Below are 16,926 nucleotides of genomic sequence, written 5' to 3'. Positions count from 1 at the left end.
TGCACTGCAAAGGGGCTGCCGTGGATTTTGGGGTGCAAGGGATGTCGGGGTGCAATGGATGTTGGGATGTGGTGGGTTTTGGGGTGCACTGGATTTTGGGGGTGCAAGGGATATTGGGGTGCGGTGAGTTTTGGGGTGCAATGCTCGGGGCTGCAATGGCTTTTGGGGTGCGGTGGATTTTGGGGTGCAAAGCATGGGGTTGCAATGGATTTTGGGGTGCAATGCTTGGGGGTGCCGTGGATTTGGGGGTGCAAAGGATTTTGGGGTGCAAGGACTGGTGGGGTGCGGTGGGTTTTGGGGTGCAATGCTCGGGGCTGCAATGGATGTTGGGGTGCGGTGGATTTTGGGGTGCAATGCTCGGGGGTGCCGTGGATTTGGGGGTGCAAGGGATGCGGTGGATTTTGGGGTGCGGTGGATTTTGGGGTGCAAGGGATGTTGGGGTGCGGTGGATGTTGGGGTGCGGTGGATTTTGGGGTGCAATGCTCGGGGGTGCCGTGGACTTGGGGGTGCAAGGCAGGGGGGTGCAATGGATATTGGGGTGCAGGGGATATTGGGGTGCGGTGGATTTTGGGGTGCAAAGCAGGGGGGTGCAATGGATTTTGGGGTGCAGGGGATATTGGGGTGCGGTGGATTTTGGGGTGCAATGCCCGGGGGGGGGGGGGGGAGGGGGCACTCCACGGGACTGTGACGCAATCCCCGGACGGGTGACGCAATGCCCGGGGGGTGGGGGCGGGGAGAGGGGTGGGGGCGTGACGCAACACCTCCCCTCCCCCCCCCAGCCGCAGGGAGGGGGAGGGGGCGAGGGGGGGGGGAGCACCCCAACACCTTGCACCCCGCTTTTGCACGCGCGGGGGGGGGGGGGCACCCCCCCCCTCCTTGCACCCCACTTTTGCACCCCCCCCCCTTGCACAGGCAGCGCTTGCGCCCCTCCCCCGCCCCGCCCCTCCCCCCACCCCCGGCCTCGCCCCCCGCTCTGTTTACCCGGACTTTGCCCCCCTCCCCCCACCCGGCCCCTATAAAGGGGGGGACCCCGGGTGGGGGAGGGGAACGGAGCGGCCGCCACCACGGGTGGGTGCTGGGGGGGAGGGGAGGGGAGGGAGGTTTTGGGGGGTTCTCGGGTGGGGGTGACCCCCAAAATTGGTGGGGGAGGGGTTGGGGGGAGGTGGAGGAGGGGTTTGGGGGGGCTTTTGGGGAGGGGGGTGAACCCCAAAATCGGTGGGGGAGGGGTTTTTGGAGGCTCTTGGGGGAGTGAACCCCAAAATCGAGGGGGTTGGGGGGTGGGGGAGGGGTTTTGGGGGGCTCTTGGGGGCGGCTGAACCCCCAAATCGGTGGGGGAGGGGCTGCGGGGTGGGGAAGGGGTTTTGGGGGGTTCTTGGGGAGGGTTGAACCCCAAAACCGGTGGGGGAGGGGCTGGGGGGGTTTTGGGGTGCCCCCGTCAGTTTTGGGGTCCCCCTCCAGGGCAGAGCATGGCCCGGGGACACCCCGAAACGATGGCGGCTTCGCTCCTGCTCCTGCTGCTGCTCTGCTCGGGTGAGACCCCCCCCCAGCACCCAGCCCCCACCCACCGCACCCCAATCCCACCCAGACCCCACCCATTGCACCCCAATCCCACCCAGACCCCACCCAGCACCCAGACCCCCACCCACCGCACCCCAATCCCACCCAGACCCCCCCATTGCACCCCAATCCCACCCAGACCCCACCCAGCACCCAGACCCCCACCCACCGCACCCCAATCCCACCCAGACCCCACCCATTGCACCCCAATCCCACCCAGACCCCACCCAGCACCCAGACCCCCACCCACCGCACCCCAATCCCACCCAGACCCCCCCATTGCACCCCAATCCCACCCAGACCCCACCCAGCACCCAGACCCCCACCCACCGCACCCCAATCCCACCCAGACCCCACCCATTGCACCCCAATCCCACCCAGACCCCACCCAGCACCCAAACCCCCACCCATTGCACCCCAATCCCACCCAGACCCCCCCATTGCACCCCAATCCCACCCAGACCCCACCCAGCACCCAGACCCCCACCCATGGCACCCCAATCCCACCCAGACCCCACCCAGCACCCAGACCCCCACCCACCGCACCCCCAATCCCACCCAGACCCCCACCCATTGCACCCCCAATCCCACCCAGACCCCACCCAGCACCCAGACCCCCACCCACCGCACCCCCAATCCCACCCAGACCCCCCAACCCAAACCACCCCCCACCCATCTCACCCTTCCCCCACAGCCACCACCGCCGCCACCCCCGCCCCCACCCAGCACCCCGACCCCCCCAGCACCCTCACCCAGCTCCGCACCGTTGCCGCCGGCTACCTGGGCCAGGCGGGTTCGGTGGCCGGTGGCCTCTTGGATCGCCTCAAACTTCCCTCCACCCAGGAGAAGATCCGGTAAGTTGGGTGCTTCCCCTCCCCCCCACCCCTCCCCCACCCATGGGGTGCCCACCCATGGGTGACCCCAAGATCCCCCCCGTCTCCCTAAGGGACGTCTACGAGAAGGGGTCGGCGGCGGTGATGACCTACACCGGCATCTTCACCGATCAGCTCTACCATTGGTGGCAAGGGGAGGAGTGACCCCGCCCCCAAGATGGCCGTTGTGGGGTGGGCGGGGCCTTGAGGACCCCTCTAATTGGGTGCCAGCCCCCCAATAAAGCTTGGTTGTCTTGGTGGGTCTCCACGGGGACGTCAAGGTGGTGGTGGGTCTGAGGTTCTTCTGGGTTTGGGTGGGAGATGGGGGTCCCATGGGGCAGATGCCCCCCAAGATGGCGGTTCTGGGGTGGGCGGGGCCTTGAGGACCCCTCTAATCGGGTGCCAGCCCCCCAATAAAGCTTGGTTGTCTTGGTGGGTCTCCACGGGGACGTCAAGGTGGTGGTGGGTCTGAGGTTCTTCTGGGTTTGGGTGGGAGATGGGGGTCCCATGGGGCAGAAGATGGGGGGGGATCTATGGGGCAGGAGATGGGGGTCCCATGGGGCAGGAGATGGGGATCCATGGGGCAGAAGATGGGGGTCCCATGGGGCAGGAGATGGGGGTCCCATGGGGCAGAAGTCGGGGGGTCCCATGGGGCAGAAGATGGGGGTCCCATGGGGCAGGAGATGGGGGTCCCATGGGGCAGAAGTCGGGGGGATCCATGGGGCAGAAGATGGGGGTCCCATGGGGCAGATGATGTCATACGGGGGTGAACCCGAGCGTCACTCGCAGCTGCCCGTGACACGACACCCACCCCACCCCCACCCCCCCACCCCCGGGAGGCCCAGAGGCACCCCGAAGCCCCGCCCTCATCCTAGGTCACCGCCGCGACACCCGTGACATTTCCCTCCGGGGCGGGGCCTCCCTCCCCCTCCCCCGCCTATAACGGGCCCCGATCCCGGCCTGGCCCCATTTCCACCTCGGGCCCCGGCGGGATGCGCCCCCAGAGAGGTAGGTGGGGCGCTGGCCCTTTAAGAGAGCTGGGAGGGGGACGCTGGCCCTTTAAGACCCGCTTTTCGGGGCGCTGGGCCTTTAAGAGAGCTGGGGAGGGGGATGCTGGGCCTTTAAGAGACCTGGGAGGGGATGCTGGCCCTTTAAGAGAGCTGGGGAGGGGGATGCCGGCCCTTTAAGAGAGCTGGGGAGGGGGATGCTGGTCCTTTAAGACCCGCTTTTTTGGGCGCTGGCCCTTTAAGAGAGCTGGGGAGGGGGATGCCGGCCCTTTAAGAGAGCTGGGGAGGGGGATGCTGGTCCTTTAAGACTCGCTTTTTTGGGCGCTGGCCCTTTAAGAGAGCTGGGGAGGGGGATGCCGGCCCTTTAAGAGAGCTGGGGAGGGGGATGCTGGTCCTTTAAGAGACCTGGGAGGGGATGCTGGCCCTTTAAGAGAGCTGGGGAGGGGGACGCTGGCCCTTTAAGACCTGCTTTTCGGGGCGCTGGCCCTTTAAGAGAGCTGGGGAGGGGGATGCCGGCCCTTTAAGAGAGCTGGGGAGGGGGATGCTGGCCCTTTAAGAGACCTGGGAGGGGATGCTGGCCCTTTAAGAGAGCTGGGGAGGGGGATGCTGGTCCTTTAAGAGACCTGGGAGGGGATGCTGGCCCTTTAAGAGAGCTGGGGAGGGGGATGCCGGCCCTTTAAGAGAGCTGGGGAGGGGGACGCTGGCCCTTTAAGACCCGCTTTTCGGGGCGCTAGCCCTTTAAGAGAGCTGGGGAGGGGGATGCCGGCCCTTTAAGAGAGCTGGGGAGGGGGATGCTGGCCCTTTAAGACCCGCTTTTCGGGGCGCTGGCCCTTTAAGAGAGCTGGGGAGGGGGATGCCGGCCCTTTAAGAGAGCTGGGGAGGGGGATGCTGGTCCTTTAAGAGACCTGGGAGGGGATGCTGGCCCTTTAAGAGAGCTGGGAGGGGGATGCTGGCCCTTTAAGACCCGCTTTTTTGGGCGCTGGCCCTTTAAGAGAGCTGGGGAGGGGGATGCCGGCCCTTTAAGAGAGCTGGGGAGGGGGATGCCGGCCCTTTAAGAAAGCTGGGGAGGGGGATGCTGGCCCTTTAAGACCCGCTTTTTTGGGCGCTGGCCCTTTAAGAGAGCTGGGGAGGGGGATGCTGGCCCTTTAAGACCCGCTTTTAGTGGACGCTGGCCCTTTAAGAGCGCGGGAGGTGGGGGGGTTTCCCCGACCCCTTGCCTCCTCCCCCGCGGGATTCTCCACGCGCCCCCCCAGGGGAGGTGGGCGGGGCCAGCGGGGGCGGCCGATGACGTCGTGGGAATCCCCGTGACGTAGCGACGGGGGGGGGGGGCGGGGAAGGGAGGGGATTCCCCGAGGATTCCCCCGCCATGGAGCAGGGGAAGGGAGGCGGGGGCAGGAGTTTTGGGGGGCACCCAAGACTTTGGGGGGGACCCCACCCCCACCCAAGGTGTCTGGGTGACCCCTCCCCCCCCCCACCCCTCCCCCACCCCCCCCCCAAGGTGGCCGCCCCCCCGCGTCCCCCCCCCAAACGGTGAAGGAGCTTCTGAAGGTGCTGAGACAGCAGCAGAGGGGGGAGGGGAGACCCCCGGTGAGTGCCCCTCCCCCACCCCCCCCACCCCTCCCCCACAGGGGACCCAGCCTGCCCCTCCCCCCCCGCCCAGGGGGCATCCCCCCCCCCCCCCGGGGACACCCCCCCACTCAGGGGCTGTGTGTCCCCTCCCCCCCCCCCCCAGGCTGAGTTGACCTCCCCTCCCCCCCCCCGCCCCCTCCCCCCAGGGTTCGGCTGGGCCCCCCCTGCGCCCCCCCGCTGGTGAGTGACCTCTGACCCCCGTGTCCCCCCGTGTCCCCATGTCCCCCCGTGTCCCCGTGTCCCCCCGTGTCTCCAATGTCCCCCATGTCCCCCCATGTCCCCCCATGTCCCCAATGTCCCCCCGTGTCCCCCCATGTCCCCAATGTCCCCCCATGTCCCCCACGTCCCCAATGTCCCCCCACGTCCCCCCGTGTCCCCCATATCCCCCCATGTCCCCCATGTCCCCCCATGTCCCCCGTGCCCCCCATGTCCCCCATGTCCCCAATGTCCCCCCATGTCCCCCCATGTCCACCATGTCCCCAATGTCCCCAATGTCCCCCCATGTCCCCCCATGTCCCCAATGTCCCCTCGTGTCCCCGTGTCCCCCCATGTCCCCCATGTCCCCCCATGTCCCCCCATGTCCCCAATGTCCCCCCATGTCCCCCATGTCCCCCCAATGTCCCCCATGTCCCCCCACGTCCCCCCACGTCCCCCCATGTCCCCAATGTCCCCCATGTCCCCCATGTCCCCAATGTCCCCACTGTCCCCCATGTCCCCCAACATCCCCCATGTCCCCCCATGTCCCCCCAATGTCCCCAGTGTCCCCCCCATGTCCCCCCATGTCCCCCCATGTCCCCAATGTCCCCAATGTCCCCCCTGTCCCCCAACATCCCCCATGTCCCCCCATGTCCCCCCATGTCCCCCCATGTTCCCCCCATGTCCCCATGTCCCCCATGTCCCCAATGTCCCCCCTGTCCCCCATGTCCCCCAACATCCCCCATGTCCCCCCATGTCCCCCCCATGTCCCCAGTGTCCCCCCATGTCCCCCCATGTTCCCCCCATGTCCCCAATGTCCCCCATGTCCCCAACGTCCCCCCCTCCTCACCCTGTCTCCCCCTCAGGTCCCCTGGTCCCGCCCCCGGCCCCGCCTGCCCCCTGGCCCCGCCCCCCCACCGCGCCCCCCAACCCCTCTGGGGTCCCTCCTGTGCCCCACGGTGGCCCGGGCGGGGCCTATGGGGGAGGAGCCCCCAACTTGGGGGGCTGCCAGGTGAGGGGGGACCCGGTGGGGGGAGGGGAAGGGCAACTGGGGGTCAATGGGGGGTTAATGGGGTCAATGGGGGGGGATAATGGGGGTCAGTGGGGTCAATGGGGGGTCAATGGGGGGTTAATGGGGGTCAATGGGGGCATTGGGGGCTTTGGGGGGGTCAATGGGGGTCAATGGGTGGGAAATGGGGGGGTGATGGGGGTCAAGGGGGTCAATGGGGGCATTGGGGGGTCAATGGGGGTCAATGGGGGTCTATGGGGGGCATGGGGGGGTCAATGGGGGTCAATGGGTGGGAAATGGGGGGGCGATGGGGGTCAAGGGGGGTCAATGGGGGCATTGGGGGTCAATGGGGGTTAATGGGGGGTGAATGGGGGTCAATGGGGTCTATGGGGGGCATTGGGGCGTCAATGGGTGGGAAATTGGGGGGCAATGGGGGTCAAGGGGGTTTAAGGGGGGTCAATAGGGTCAATGGGAGCATTGGGGGGTCAATGGGGGCCAGTGAGGGGTCGATGGGGGTCAATGGGTGGGAAATGGGGGGTCAATGGGGGTTCATGGGGGGTCAATGGGGTCTATGGGGGGCATTGGGGGGTCAATGGGTGGGAAATTGGGGGGCAATGGGGGTCAAGGGGGTTTAAGGGGGGTCAATAGGGTCAATGGGAGCATTGGGGGGTCAATGGGGGCCAGTGGGGGGTCGATGGGGGTCAATGGGTGGGAAATGGGGGGTCAATGGGGGTTCATGGGGGGTCAATGGGGGTCTATGGGGGGCATAGGGGGGTCAATGGGGGTCAATGGGTGGGAAATGGGGGGGCGATGGCGGTCAAGGGGGGTCAAGGGGGTCAATGGGGGCATTGGGGGGTCAATGGGGGTTCATGGGGGGTTGATGGGGGTCAATGGGTGGGAAATGGGGGGTCAATGGGGGTTCATGGGGGGTCAATGGGGGTCTATGGGGGGCATAGGGGAGTCAATGGGGGTCAATGGGTGGGAAATGGGGGGGCGATGGCGGTCAAGGGGGGTCAAGGGGGTCAATGGGGGCATTGGGGGGCCAATGGGGGTTCATGGGGGGTCGATGGGGGTCAAGGGGGGTCAAGGGGGGTCAATGGGGACTTTGGGGGGTCAATGGGGGTCAATGGGGGGTCAAGGGGGGTCAACGGGGGGGTCAATGGGGTCAATGGGGCAATGGGGGGTCAAGGGGGGTCAATGGGGGTCAAGGGGGGTCAATGGGGGGGTCAATGGGGTCAATGGGGCAATGGGGGGTCAAGGGGGGTCAATGGGGGTCAATGGGGTCAATGGGGTCAGTGGGGGTCAATGGGGGGGTCAATGGGGGCAATGGGGGGTCAAGGGGGGTCAATGGGGGTCAATGGGGTCAATGGGGGTCAATGGGGGGTCAATGGGATCAATGGGGCAGGACATGGGGGCAACTGGAGCAATGGGGGGCGGTACTAAAGGTCACGGCGCCCCACCCCTTGACCTCTGACCCCAGTACCCCCCACCCCACCCACCCCCCCCCAGGCCGCAGCCCCCTTTGCTCCCCCAGGCCCCTCTTGGGCCCAACCGCTGGTGGCAGGGGGGATTATGGGAGGTGGCCTGGGGGGGTTGACCTCTGACCCCGAACCTGACCCCGAGCCTGACCCCGGCGAGCTGGCAGCCGCCCGCGCCGCCGTCCGCGCCATGGACCCCCGGGACCTCCTGCGCCAGGACGAGGAGGGTGACACGTGAGGCGGGGTCAACTTGGGGGGGCTGGGGGCGGGGGAGGGGAAATGGGGGAGGAGGGGGGGGGGCGTCATTAGGATCAATGGGGCAAGATGTGGGGCCCATAGGAGGGGTCTATAGGGGACATAGGGGTCGATGGGGTCAACGGGAGATCAGTCAATGGGGCAAGGTGTGGGGGCAATGGGGCCCATGGAGGGGGTCTATAGGGGACGTGGGGGTCAATAGGATCAATGGGAGATCTATAGGGGTCAATGGGGCAGGATGTGAGGCAATAGGACCCATGGGAAGGTCTATAGGGGTCATGGGGGTCAATAGGACCCATAGGGGAGTCTATAGGGGACATGGGGGTCAGTAGGATCAGTGGGAGATCTATAGGGATCAATGGGGCAAGATGTGGGGACAATGGTACCCATGGAGGGTTCTATAGGGGTCATGGGGGTCAATAGGGCCCATAGGGGAGTCTATAGAGGACGTGGGGGTCAATAGGATCAATGTGAGACCAATCAGGATCAATGGGGCAAGATGTGGGGCCAATGGGAGGGGTCTATAGGGGACATGGGGGTCCATAGGAACAATAGGAGACCAATTGGGGTCAATGGGGCAAGATGTGGGGGCAATGGGGCCCATGGAGGGGGTCTATAGGGGTCATGGGGGTCAATAGGACCCATAGAGGAGTCTATAGGGGACATGGGGGTCAACAGGGTCAATGGGAGATCAGTAGGGGTCAATGGGGCAAGATGTGGGGGCAATGGGCCCCATAGGGGACTCTATAGGGGTCACGGGGGTCCATAGGATCAATGGGAGACCAATCAGGATCAATAGGGCAAGATGTGGGGTCAATGGGAGGGGTCTATAGGGGACATGGGGGTCCATAGGAACAATGGGAGACCAATTGGGGTCAATGGGGCAAAATGTGGGGGCAATGGGGCCCATGGAGGGGGTCTATAGGGGTCATGGGGGTCAATAGGGCCCATAGGGGAGTCTATAGGGGACATGGGGGTCAGTAGGATCAGTGGGAGATCTATAGGGGTCAATGGGGCAGGATGTGGGGCAATAGGACCCATGGGGGTTCAATGGAGGCCATGGGGGGTCAATGGGGTCAATGGGGGGTCAACGGGGTCAATGGGGGGTCAATGGGGTCAATGAGGGGGTCAATGGAGGCCATGGGGGGTCAACGGGGTCAATGGGGGGTCAATGGGGTCAATGGGGGGGTCAATGTGGTCAACGGGGGTCAATGGGGTCAATGGGGGGGTCAATGGAGGCCATGGGGGGTCAACGGGGTCAATGAGGGGTCAATGGGGTCAATGGGGGGGTCAACGGGGTCAATGGGGGGTCAATGGGGTCAATGGGGGGGTCAACGGGGTCAATGGGGGGTCAACAGGTTCAATGAGGGGGTCAATGGAGGCCATGGGGGGTCAACGGGGTCAATGGGGGGGTCAACGGGGTCAATGGGGGGCCAATAGGGTGAAGGGGGGCAAGGAGGGCGACGGGAAGTCACCGGGGGGAGGGGGGGGGCAATTGGGATGGTGATGGGAGGGGTCAACGGGGCAAGACTTCCTGGGTGGGGGTAGTTATGGGTGCTGGGGGTAGCTGAGGGTGCTGGGGTGGGGGGGGGGGGTCCCCACCCTGACCCCCCCTCGCCCCTCCCCCCAGGCTGTTACACGTGCTGTGTGCGCGGGGGCTGCGGGCCCCGGCCCGGGCGGCCGCCGAGGTCTTCAAGGCGTTGGGGCAGCTGGAGCTGCGGGAGCACCGCGGGAAGGTAACGGGGCGATAACGGGGCGATAACGGGCTAATAACGGGCTAATAACGGGGAAATAAGGGGGTTATGGGGGTGAACGGGGCAGTAACGGGGTAATAACGGGCTAATAACGGGGAAATAAGGGGGTTATGGGGGTGAACGGCGCAGTAACGGGGTAATAACGGGGTAATAATGGGGTTACGGGGGTGAACTGGGTAGTAACGGGGTAGTAACGGGGTAATAACGGGGTAATAACGGGGTAATAAGGGGGTTATGGGGTGAACGGGGTAGTAACGGGGTAATAAGGGGCTAATAACAGGGAAATAAGGGGGTAATAATGGGGTTATGGGGGTGAACTGGGTAGTAACAGGGTAATAACGGGGTAATAACGGGGTAATAAGGGGGTTATGGGGGTGAATGGGGTAGTAACGGGGTAATAACAGGATAATAACGGGGTAATAAGGGGGTTATGGGGGTGAACGGGGTAGTAACGGGGTAATAAGGGGCTAATAATGGGGTAATAAGGGGGTAATAATGGGGTTATGGGGGTGAACTGGGTAGTAACAGGGTAATAACGGGGTAATAACGGGGTAATAAGGGGGTTATGGGGGTGAGTGGGGTAGTAACGGGGTAATAACAGGATAATAACGGGGTAATAAGGGGGTTATGGGGGTGAACGAGGTAGTAACGGGGTAATAAGGGGCTAATAACGGGGAAATAAGGGGGTAATAATGGGGTTATGGGGGTGAACTGGGTAGTAACAGGGTAATAAGGGGCTAATAACGGGGTAATAATGGGGTTATGGGGGTGAGCGGGGTAGTAATGGGGTAGTAACAGGGTAATAACGGGGTAATAACGGGGTGATAATGGGGTTATGGGGGTGAACGGGGTAGTAATGGGGTAATAAGGGGCTAATAACGGGGTAATAATGGGGTAATAATGGGGTTATGGGGGTGAACGGGGTAGTAACGGGGTAAAAACGGGGTAGTAACGGGCTAATAACGGGGTAATAAGGGGGTAATAAGGGGGTTATCGGGGTGACTGGGGTATTAATGGGGTAATAACAGGGTAATAATGGGGTAATAATAGGGTAATAATGGGGTAATAATGGGGTTATGGGGGTGAATGGGGTAATAACGAGGTAATCGGGGGTAATAAGGGAATAATAAGACTAATGAGAGTATAATAAGGGGTAATTAATAAGAGGGTAATTAATAAGTGAGAGATTTTAGGGGGTTAATAAGGGGTAATTAATACAGGGGAATTAAGGGGTAATAAGGGGTAATAAGGGGTAATAAAGGGTAATTAATAAGGGGAGATTAATAAGGGGCGATTAATAAGGGGAGATTAATAAGAGCATAATAAGGGGTAATTAATAAGGGGGAATTAATAAGTGGGGATTAGTAAGTGGTAATAAAGGGTAATTAATAGGGGCGAATTAATGGGCTAATTAATAAGGGGCTAATTAATAAGGGGCTAATTAATAAGGGGCTAATTAATAAGGGGGTAATAAGGGGTAATTAATGGGGTAATAACGAGGTAATAATTTGGGCTCTCGAGTCAGTTTTGGGGTCCGGGGGGTGGGGCGTAGGGGCTGGGGGTTTGGGGGTGTCCGGTGACCTCTGACCCTTGCCCCTCCCCCCCCCCCAGACGCCGCTGCTGGTGGCGGCGGCGGCGGCGGCGCCGGGCGTGGTCGGGGACCTGCTGACCCTGGGGGCGGATCCCGACGCCGCCGACCAATGGGGTCGCACTGCGCTGCACCTCGCCGCCACCTACGGACTCCCCCGCGTCCTCCAGGTAGGACCCGAGTGGCGGGGGGGCACCCCAAAACCCCCCACGGGGGACCCAGGCACCCGGGTGGCACCCCAAAACCCCCCACGGGGGACCCAGGCACGCAGGTGGCACCCCAAAACCCCCCACGGGGGACCCAGGCACCCGGGTGGCACCCCAAAACCCCCCACGGGGGACCCAGGCACGCGGGTGGCACCCCAAAACCCCCCACGGGGGACCCTGGCACGCAGGTGGCACCCCAAAACCCCCCACGGGGGACCCAGGCACGCGGGTGGCACCCCAAAACCCCCCATGGGGGACCCAGGCACTCGGGTGGCACCCCAAAACTCTGCGATGGGGGACCCTGGCACGCGGGTGGCACCCCAAAACCCCCCACGGGGGACCCTGGCACCCGAGTGGCACCCCAAAACCACCCACGGGGGACCCTGGCACCAGGGTGGCACCCCAAAACCCCCCACGGGGGACCCAGGCACGCGGGTGGCACCCCAAAACCCCCCACGGGGGACCAAGGCACCCGGGTGGCACCCCAAAACTCTGCCATGGGGGACCCTGGCACGCAGGTGGCACCCCAAAACTCTGCCATGGGGGACCCTGGCACGCGGGTGGCACCCCAAAACCCCCCACGGGGGACCCAGGCACGCAGGTGGCACCCCAAAACCCCCCACGGGGGACCCTGGCACCCGGGTGGCACCCCAAAACCCCCCACGGGGGACCCTGGCACCCGGGTGGCACCCCAAAACTCTGCGATGGGGGACCCTGGCACGCAGGTGGCACCCCAAAACTCTGCCATGGGGGACCCTGGCACGCGGGTGGCACCCCAAAACCCCCCACGGGGGACCCAGGCACGCAGGTGGCACCCCAAAACCCCCCACGGGGGACCCTGGCACCCGGGTGGCACCCCAAAACCCCCCATGGGGGACCCAGGCACTCGGGTGGCACCCCAAAACTCTGTGATGGGGGACCCTGGCACGCGGGTGGCACCCCAAAACCCCCCACGGGGGACCCTGGCACGCAGGTGGCACCCCAAAACCCCCCACGGGGGACCAAGGCATCCGAGTAGCACCCCAAAACTCTGCCACGGGGGACACAGGCACCCGGGTGGCACCCCAAAACCACCCACGGGGGACCAAGGCATCCGAGTAGCACCCCAAAACCCCCCACGGGGGACCCTGGCATGTGGGTGGCACCCCAAAACCCCCCACGGGGGACCCAGGCACCCGGGTGGCACCCCAAACCCCCCCCACGGGGGACCCAGGCACCCCCCCCCCCCCACGGGTGGCCAAAACACCCGGGGGCTCACCCCTCCCCCCCCTTCCAGGCCGTGATGTCATCGGGGGTCCCCGTGAACGTGGAAGCCCGAAATTTCGAAGGTCAGAAAATTTGGGGGGGGCCCCCAAGAGGGGGGGGGAGGGGCTCCGGGGGGAGGGGCGTGGTTTGGGGTGGGGGCGTGTCTATGGGGTGGGGTTTTGGGGGAGGGGTTTTGCGGCGTCCCCAATTTTGGGGGGGTCTTGGGGGTCCTCTGGGGGGGGTCCATGGGGGGGTCCCCAATTTGGGGGGGGTCTTGGGGGTCCCTGGTTTGGGGGGGGTCTCTGGGGGGGTCTCAGTTGAGGGGTCCCCAATTTGGGGGGGGGTCATGTGGGTCCCCTGGAGGTGGTCCATGGGGGGGGTCCCCAATTTGGGGGGGTCTTGGGGGTCCCTGGTTTGGGGGGGGGCCCTGGGGGGGGGTCTCAGTTGAGGGGTCCCCAATTTGGGGGGTGGTCTTGGAGGTCCCCTGGGGGGTTCCCCAGTTTGGGGGGGATCTTGGGGGTCCCTGGTTTGGGGGAGTCCCTGGGGGGGGGGTCTCAGTTGAGGGGTTCCCAATTTGGGGGGTGGTCTTGGGGGTCCCCCGGGAGGGGTCCATTGGGGGGGTCCCCAATTTGGGGGGTGGTCTTTGGGGTCCCCCGGGCTGTCCCTCAGGGGGGCCCCCAATTTGGCAGGGGTCCCTATTTTGGGGATACCCCCCCCAATTTGCTCTCCCCTCCCCCCCCCCCAGGCCAGACCCCCCTCCACTGCGCCGTCCTATCCCATAATGCCTCGCTGCGAGGGGGGGGTTTTGGGGGGGGGGGTCCCCCCACTTCCACCCTCCAAGAACGACTCCTCTGCGTGGAGCTGCTGCTGCGTATGGGGGCCGACTGCGGCAGCCAGGTACCCCCACCCATGGGTGCCCCCCTCAACGTATGGGTGCCCCCCCCCGGACCCATGGGTGCCCCCCTCAATGTATGGGTGCCCCCTGGTCACATGGGTGCCTTGGGGGGGGTCAATGGGGTGGTGGGACCCCTTCCTGGTCCCATGGGTGCCTTGGGGGGGGTCAATGGGGTGGTGGGACCCCTTCCTGGTCCCATGGGTGCCTTGGGGGGGGTCAATGGGGTGGTGGGACCCCCTCCTGGTCACATGGGTGCCTTGGGGGGGGTCAATGGGGTGGTGGGACCCCTTCCTGGTCCCATGGGTGCCTTGGGGGGGGTCAATGGGGTGGTGGGACCCCTTCCTGGTCACATGGGTGCCTTGGGGGGGGTCAATGGGGTGGAGGGACCCCCTCCTGGTCACATGGGTGCCTTGGGGGGGGTCAATGGGGTGGAGGGACCCCTTCCTGGTCCCATGGGTGCCTTGGGGGGGGTCAATTGGGTGGTGGGACCCCTTCCTGGTCACATGGGTGCCTTGGGGGGGGTCAATGGGGTGGTGGGACCCCCTCCTGGTCCCATGGGTGCCTTGAGGGGCGGTCAATGGGGTGGTGGGACCCTTTCCTGGTCACATGGGTGCCTTGGGGGGGGTCAATGGGGTGGTGGGACCCCTTCCTGGTCACATGGGTGCCTTGGGGGGGGTCAATGGGGTGGTGGGACCCCTTCCTGATCACATGGGTGCCTTGGGGGGGGTCAATGGGGTGATGGGACCCCCACCCAACACCTGGGTGCCCCCGGCAGGACATGAAGAGCAGCCAGACCGTCCTACACTTGGCCGTGAGGGGCGGGAACTTGGCCTTGACCCACCTCCTCCTCCGTCAACCTGGGGTGGCCCCTCGCCTCGTTAACATGAAGGTAAACGAGGTTCCTCCGGCACTTATGGGGCACCTATGGGGCTTGGGGGGGGGATCTACGGGGTGCTGGGGAGGAATGATGGGGTCTAAGGGGGGCTTTGGGGAGCTAGGGGGGGCTTTGGGGTGCCTATGGTGGATCTAGGGGGGGTTGGAGATGTCTATGGTGGATCTATGGGGAGATCTATGGGGTTCTATAGGTGCTTTGAGGTACTTATGGGTCATCTATGGGGGGTTGGAGACGTCTATGGTGGAGCTATGGGGCTTTGGGGATCTATGGGGCTCTATGGGGGGGTCTATGGGGGGATCTATGGGGGCTTTGGGGTACCTGTGGTGGATCTAGGGTGGGTTGGAGATGTCTATGGTGGATCTATGGGGAGATCTATGGGGTTCTATAGGTGCTTGAGGTACTTATGGGTCATCTAGGGGGGGTTGGAGATGTCTACGGTGGAGCTATGAGGCTTTGGGGATCTATGGGGCTCTATGGGGGGATCTATGGGGGCTTTGTGGTGGATCTAGGGGGGGTTCGAGATGTCTATGGCAGATCTATGGGGAGATCTATGGGGTTCTATAGGTGCTTTGAGGTACTTATGGGGCATCTATGGGGTTTGAAGGTGTCTATGGGGCGGTGGGAATTTTGGGGGACCCCTCACCCCCCCGTGTCCCCCCCCCAGGCCCACGGCAACACCCCCCTCCACATGGCGGCGGCGCTACCGGGGGGCCCGAGTCAGGAACCCCTCATCCGTCTTCTTCTGGCTTGGGGGGCCGACCCCGGCACCCGCAACCTCGAACATGACCTCCCCCACAGCCTGCTGCCCCCCGGACCCCCCGGAGACCAGGTGGGATCCCCCAAGAGCCCCCCCAAATCCAACCCCGCCCCCCCAAATCCAAACAACCCACCCATTGCACCCCCAAATCCTCCTGCTGCTGCCTGCAAGTAACGGGAGGGGACCCCCCCCCGAATTCCTCCTGGAATGCCAAAATCTTGAGGAAGAACCCCAAAATCTTGAGGAGGAACCCCAAAATCTTGACGATGAACCCCAAAATGGCCCCTGGAACCCCCAAATCCTGCTGTTGCGCCCCCAAAATCCTGCTTCTCTGCCCCAAAATGGCCCCATTGCACCCCAAAATGGCCCCTGGAATCCCAAAATCCTGCTGCTGCGCCCCAAAATCTTGATGATGAACCCCAAAATCTTGAGGAGGGACCCCAAAATCTTGACGATGAACCCCAAAATGGCCCCTGGAACCCCCAAATCCTGCTGTTGCGCCCCCAAAATCCTGCTTCTCTGCCCCAAAATGGCCCCATTGCACCCCAAAATGGCCCCTGGAACCCCCAAATCCTGCTGCTGCACCCCAAAATCCTGCTGTTGTGCCCCAAAATAACCCCATCACACCCCAAAATCACCCTGGGAACCCCCAAACCTTGATGCTGCACCCCAATTTGGGGGTCAAACCCCAGGATTCTTGCACACGCCCCCCCCAATATTTTGGGGTCTCCCCCAGGGTTTTGGGGTCAAATCCCAGGAATTTGGGATCAAACCCCAGGATTTTTGGGGCACCCCCAAACTTTGGGGTCACCCACCCGGATTTTTGGCTCTCCCGAAAATTTTGGGGTCACCCACAGCATTTTGGAGTCCCCCCCCCAAGATTTTGGGGTCAAACTCTCGGATTTTGGGGGCGAACCCCGGGATTTTTTTGGACACCCCCAAAACTTGGGGTCACCCCCCAGGATTTTTGGGGTGAAACCCCAGGATTTTGGGACACACCCCCCGTGCTGACTCCCTCCCTCCCCCCCAGCTCCGCCTCCTCCTGAAGAGCCGCCGTGGCGCCCGCCGCCCCTCCCCCACCTCCTAGGGGCGGAAGTGACGTCAGAGGGGTGTGGGCCCCCCCCGGATGTGACATCAGAGGAGGGGGGAACCCCGGCATCCGGGCCCCGCCCCCGTATTCATTTTTCTTGATTTCCGTGAAATCGCTCATTTTGGGGAGGGGGTGAAAGGGGGGCGGAGCTTCGCAGAAGGGACCCGGACGTCTGGCTCCGCCCCTCCAGAGCCCCACCCCCCCCATTTCCGGGAAATGAGTCTCTGAACCATATTGGTTTGGGGGGGGGAGGGGTATAAAAAAAGGGGGTGCAACGGGGACCCAGGCGTCCCTCCCCCTTTTGCCCCTCCCCCCCTTAGGGGCGCTGCCCCTTTAAGAGTGCCCCGGGGGGGCGGGGCTGCTGTGTAGCTCCGCCCCTCCCGCAATACTCCTTCCCCCTCCCCAAGGCCTCATTAATGAAGGTTGTTAATTGGGGGGGAGGGGTGTGATTAAAGGGGTCCCCCCCCAAATTGGGGGGGGCCCCTGAGAGGGGG

General features: G+C 64.0%; 2 protein-coding genes across 2 annotated transcripts; both read left to right on the top strand.

The window, feature by feature from the left end:
* Nucleotides 1-981: 981 nt before the first annotated feature.
* On the top strand, nucleotides 982-2,697 carry LOC142074393 (apolipoprotein C-II-like). Its single transcript, XM_075134992.1, has 4 exons — nucleotides 982-1,068; nucleotides 1,459-1,530; nucleotides 2,252-2,411; nucleotides 2,504-2,697. The coding sequence occupies exons 2-4, from the start codon at nucleotides 1,467-1,469 to the stop codon at nucleotides 2,592-2,594; spliced, it is 315 nt and encodes a 104-aa protein (XP_074991093.1). The 5' UTR covers nucleotides 982-1,068; nucleotides 1,459-1,466; the 3' UTR covers nucleotides 2,595-2,697.
* A 3,452-nt stretch (nucleotides 2,698-6,149) lies between these two features.
* On the top strand, nucleotides 6,150-16,712 carry LOC142074362 (NF-kappa-B inhibitor delta-like). The gene is made up of 9 exons (XM_075134959.1): nucleotides 6,150-6,272; nucleotides 7,779-7,981; nucleotides 9,633-9,738; nucleotides 11,368-11,514; nucleotides 12,827-12,878; nucleotides 13,541-13,692; nucleotides 14,466-14,579; nucleotides 15,250-15,414; nucleotides 16,373-16,712. The coding sequence occupies exons 2-9, from the start codon at nucleotides 7,842-7,844 to the stop codon at nucleotides 16,427-16,429; spliced, it is 933 nt and encodes a 310-aa protein (XP_074991060.1). The 5' UTR covers nucleotides 6,150-6,272; nucleotides 7,779-7,841; the 3' UTR covers nucleotides 16,430-16,712.
* Nucleotides 16,713-16,926: the final 214 nt, after the last annotated feature.

This window comes from Calonectris borealis, chromosome 35, assembly GCF_964195595.1.
Source record: "Calonectris borealis chromosome 35, bCalBor7.hap1.2, whole genome shotgun sequence".
NCBI classification, from domain to species: Eukaryota; Metazoa; Chordata; class Aves; order Procellariiformes; family Procellariidae; genus Calonectris; species Calonectris borealis.
The sequence above is the reverse complement of the archived record's forward strand: the minus strand, read 5'-3'. Positions and strand labels throughout refer to the sequence as shown.

Excerpts from the sequence above, each read along its gene's own strand:
- LOC142074393 (XM_075134992.1), top strand. The coding sequence starts at position 1,467 with ATGGCCCGGGGACACCCCGAAACGATGGCGGCTTCGCTCCTGCTCCTG. Across the intron at positions 1,531-2,251 it reads CCTGCTGCTGCTCTGCTCGG|CCACCACCGCCGCCACCCCC; the intron begins GTGAGACCCCCC and ends CTTCCCCCACAG. Across the intron at positions 2,412-2,503 it reads TCCACCCAGGAGAAGATCCG|GGACGTCTACGAGAAGGGGT; the intron begins GTAAGTTGGGTG and ends CGTCTCCCTAAG.
- LOC142074362 (XM_075134959.1), top strand. The coding sequence starts at position 7,842 with ATGGGAGGTGGCCTGGGGGGGTTGACCTCTGACCCCGAACCTGACCCC. Across the intron at positions 7,982-9,632 it reads CAGGACGAGGAGGGTGACAC|GCTGTTACACGTGCTGTGTG; the intron begins GTGAGGCGGGGT and ends CCCTCCCCCCAG. Across the intron at positions 13,693-14,465 it reads GGGCCGACTGCGGCAGCCAG|GACATGAAGAGCAGCCAGAC; the intron begins GTACCCCCACCC and ends TGCCCCCGGCAG.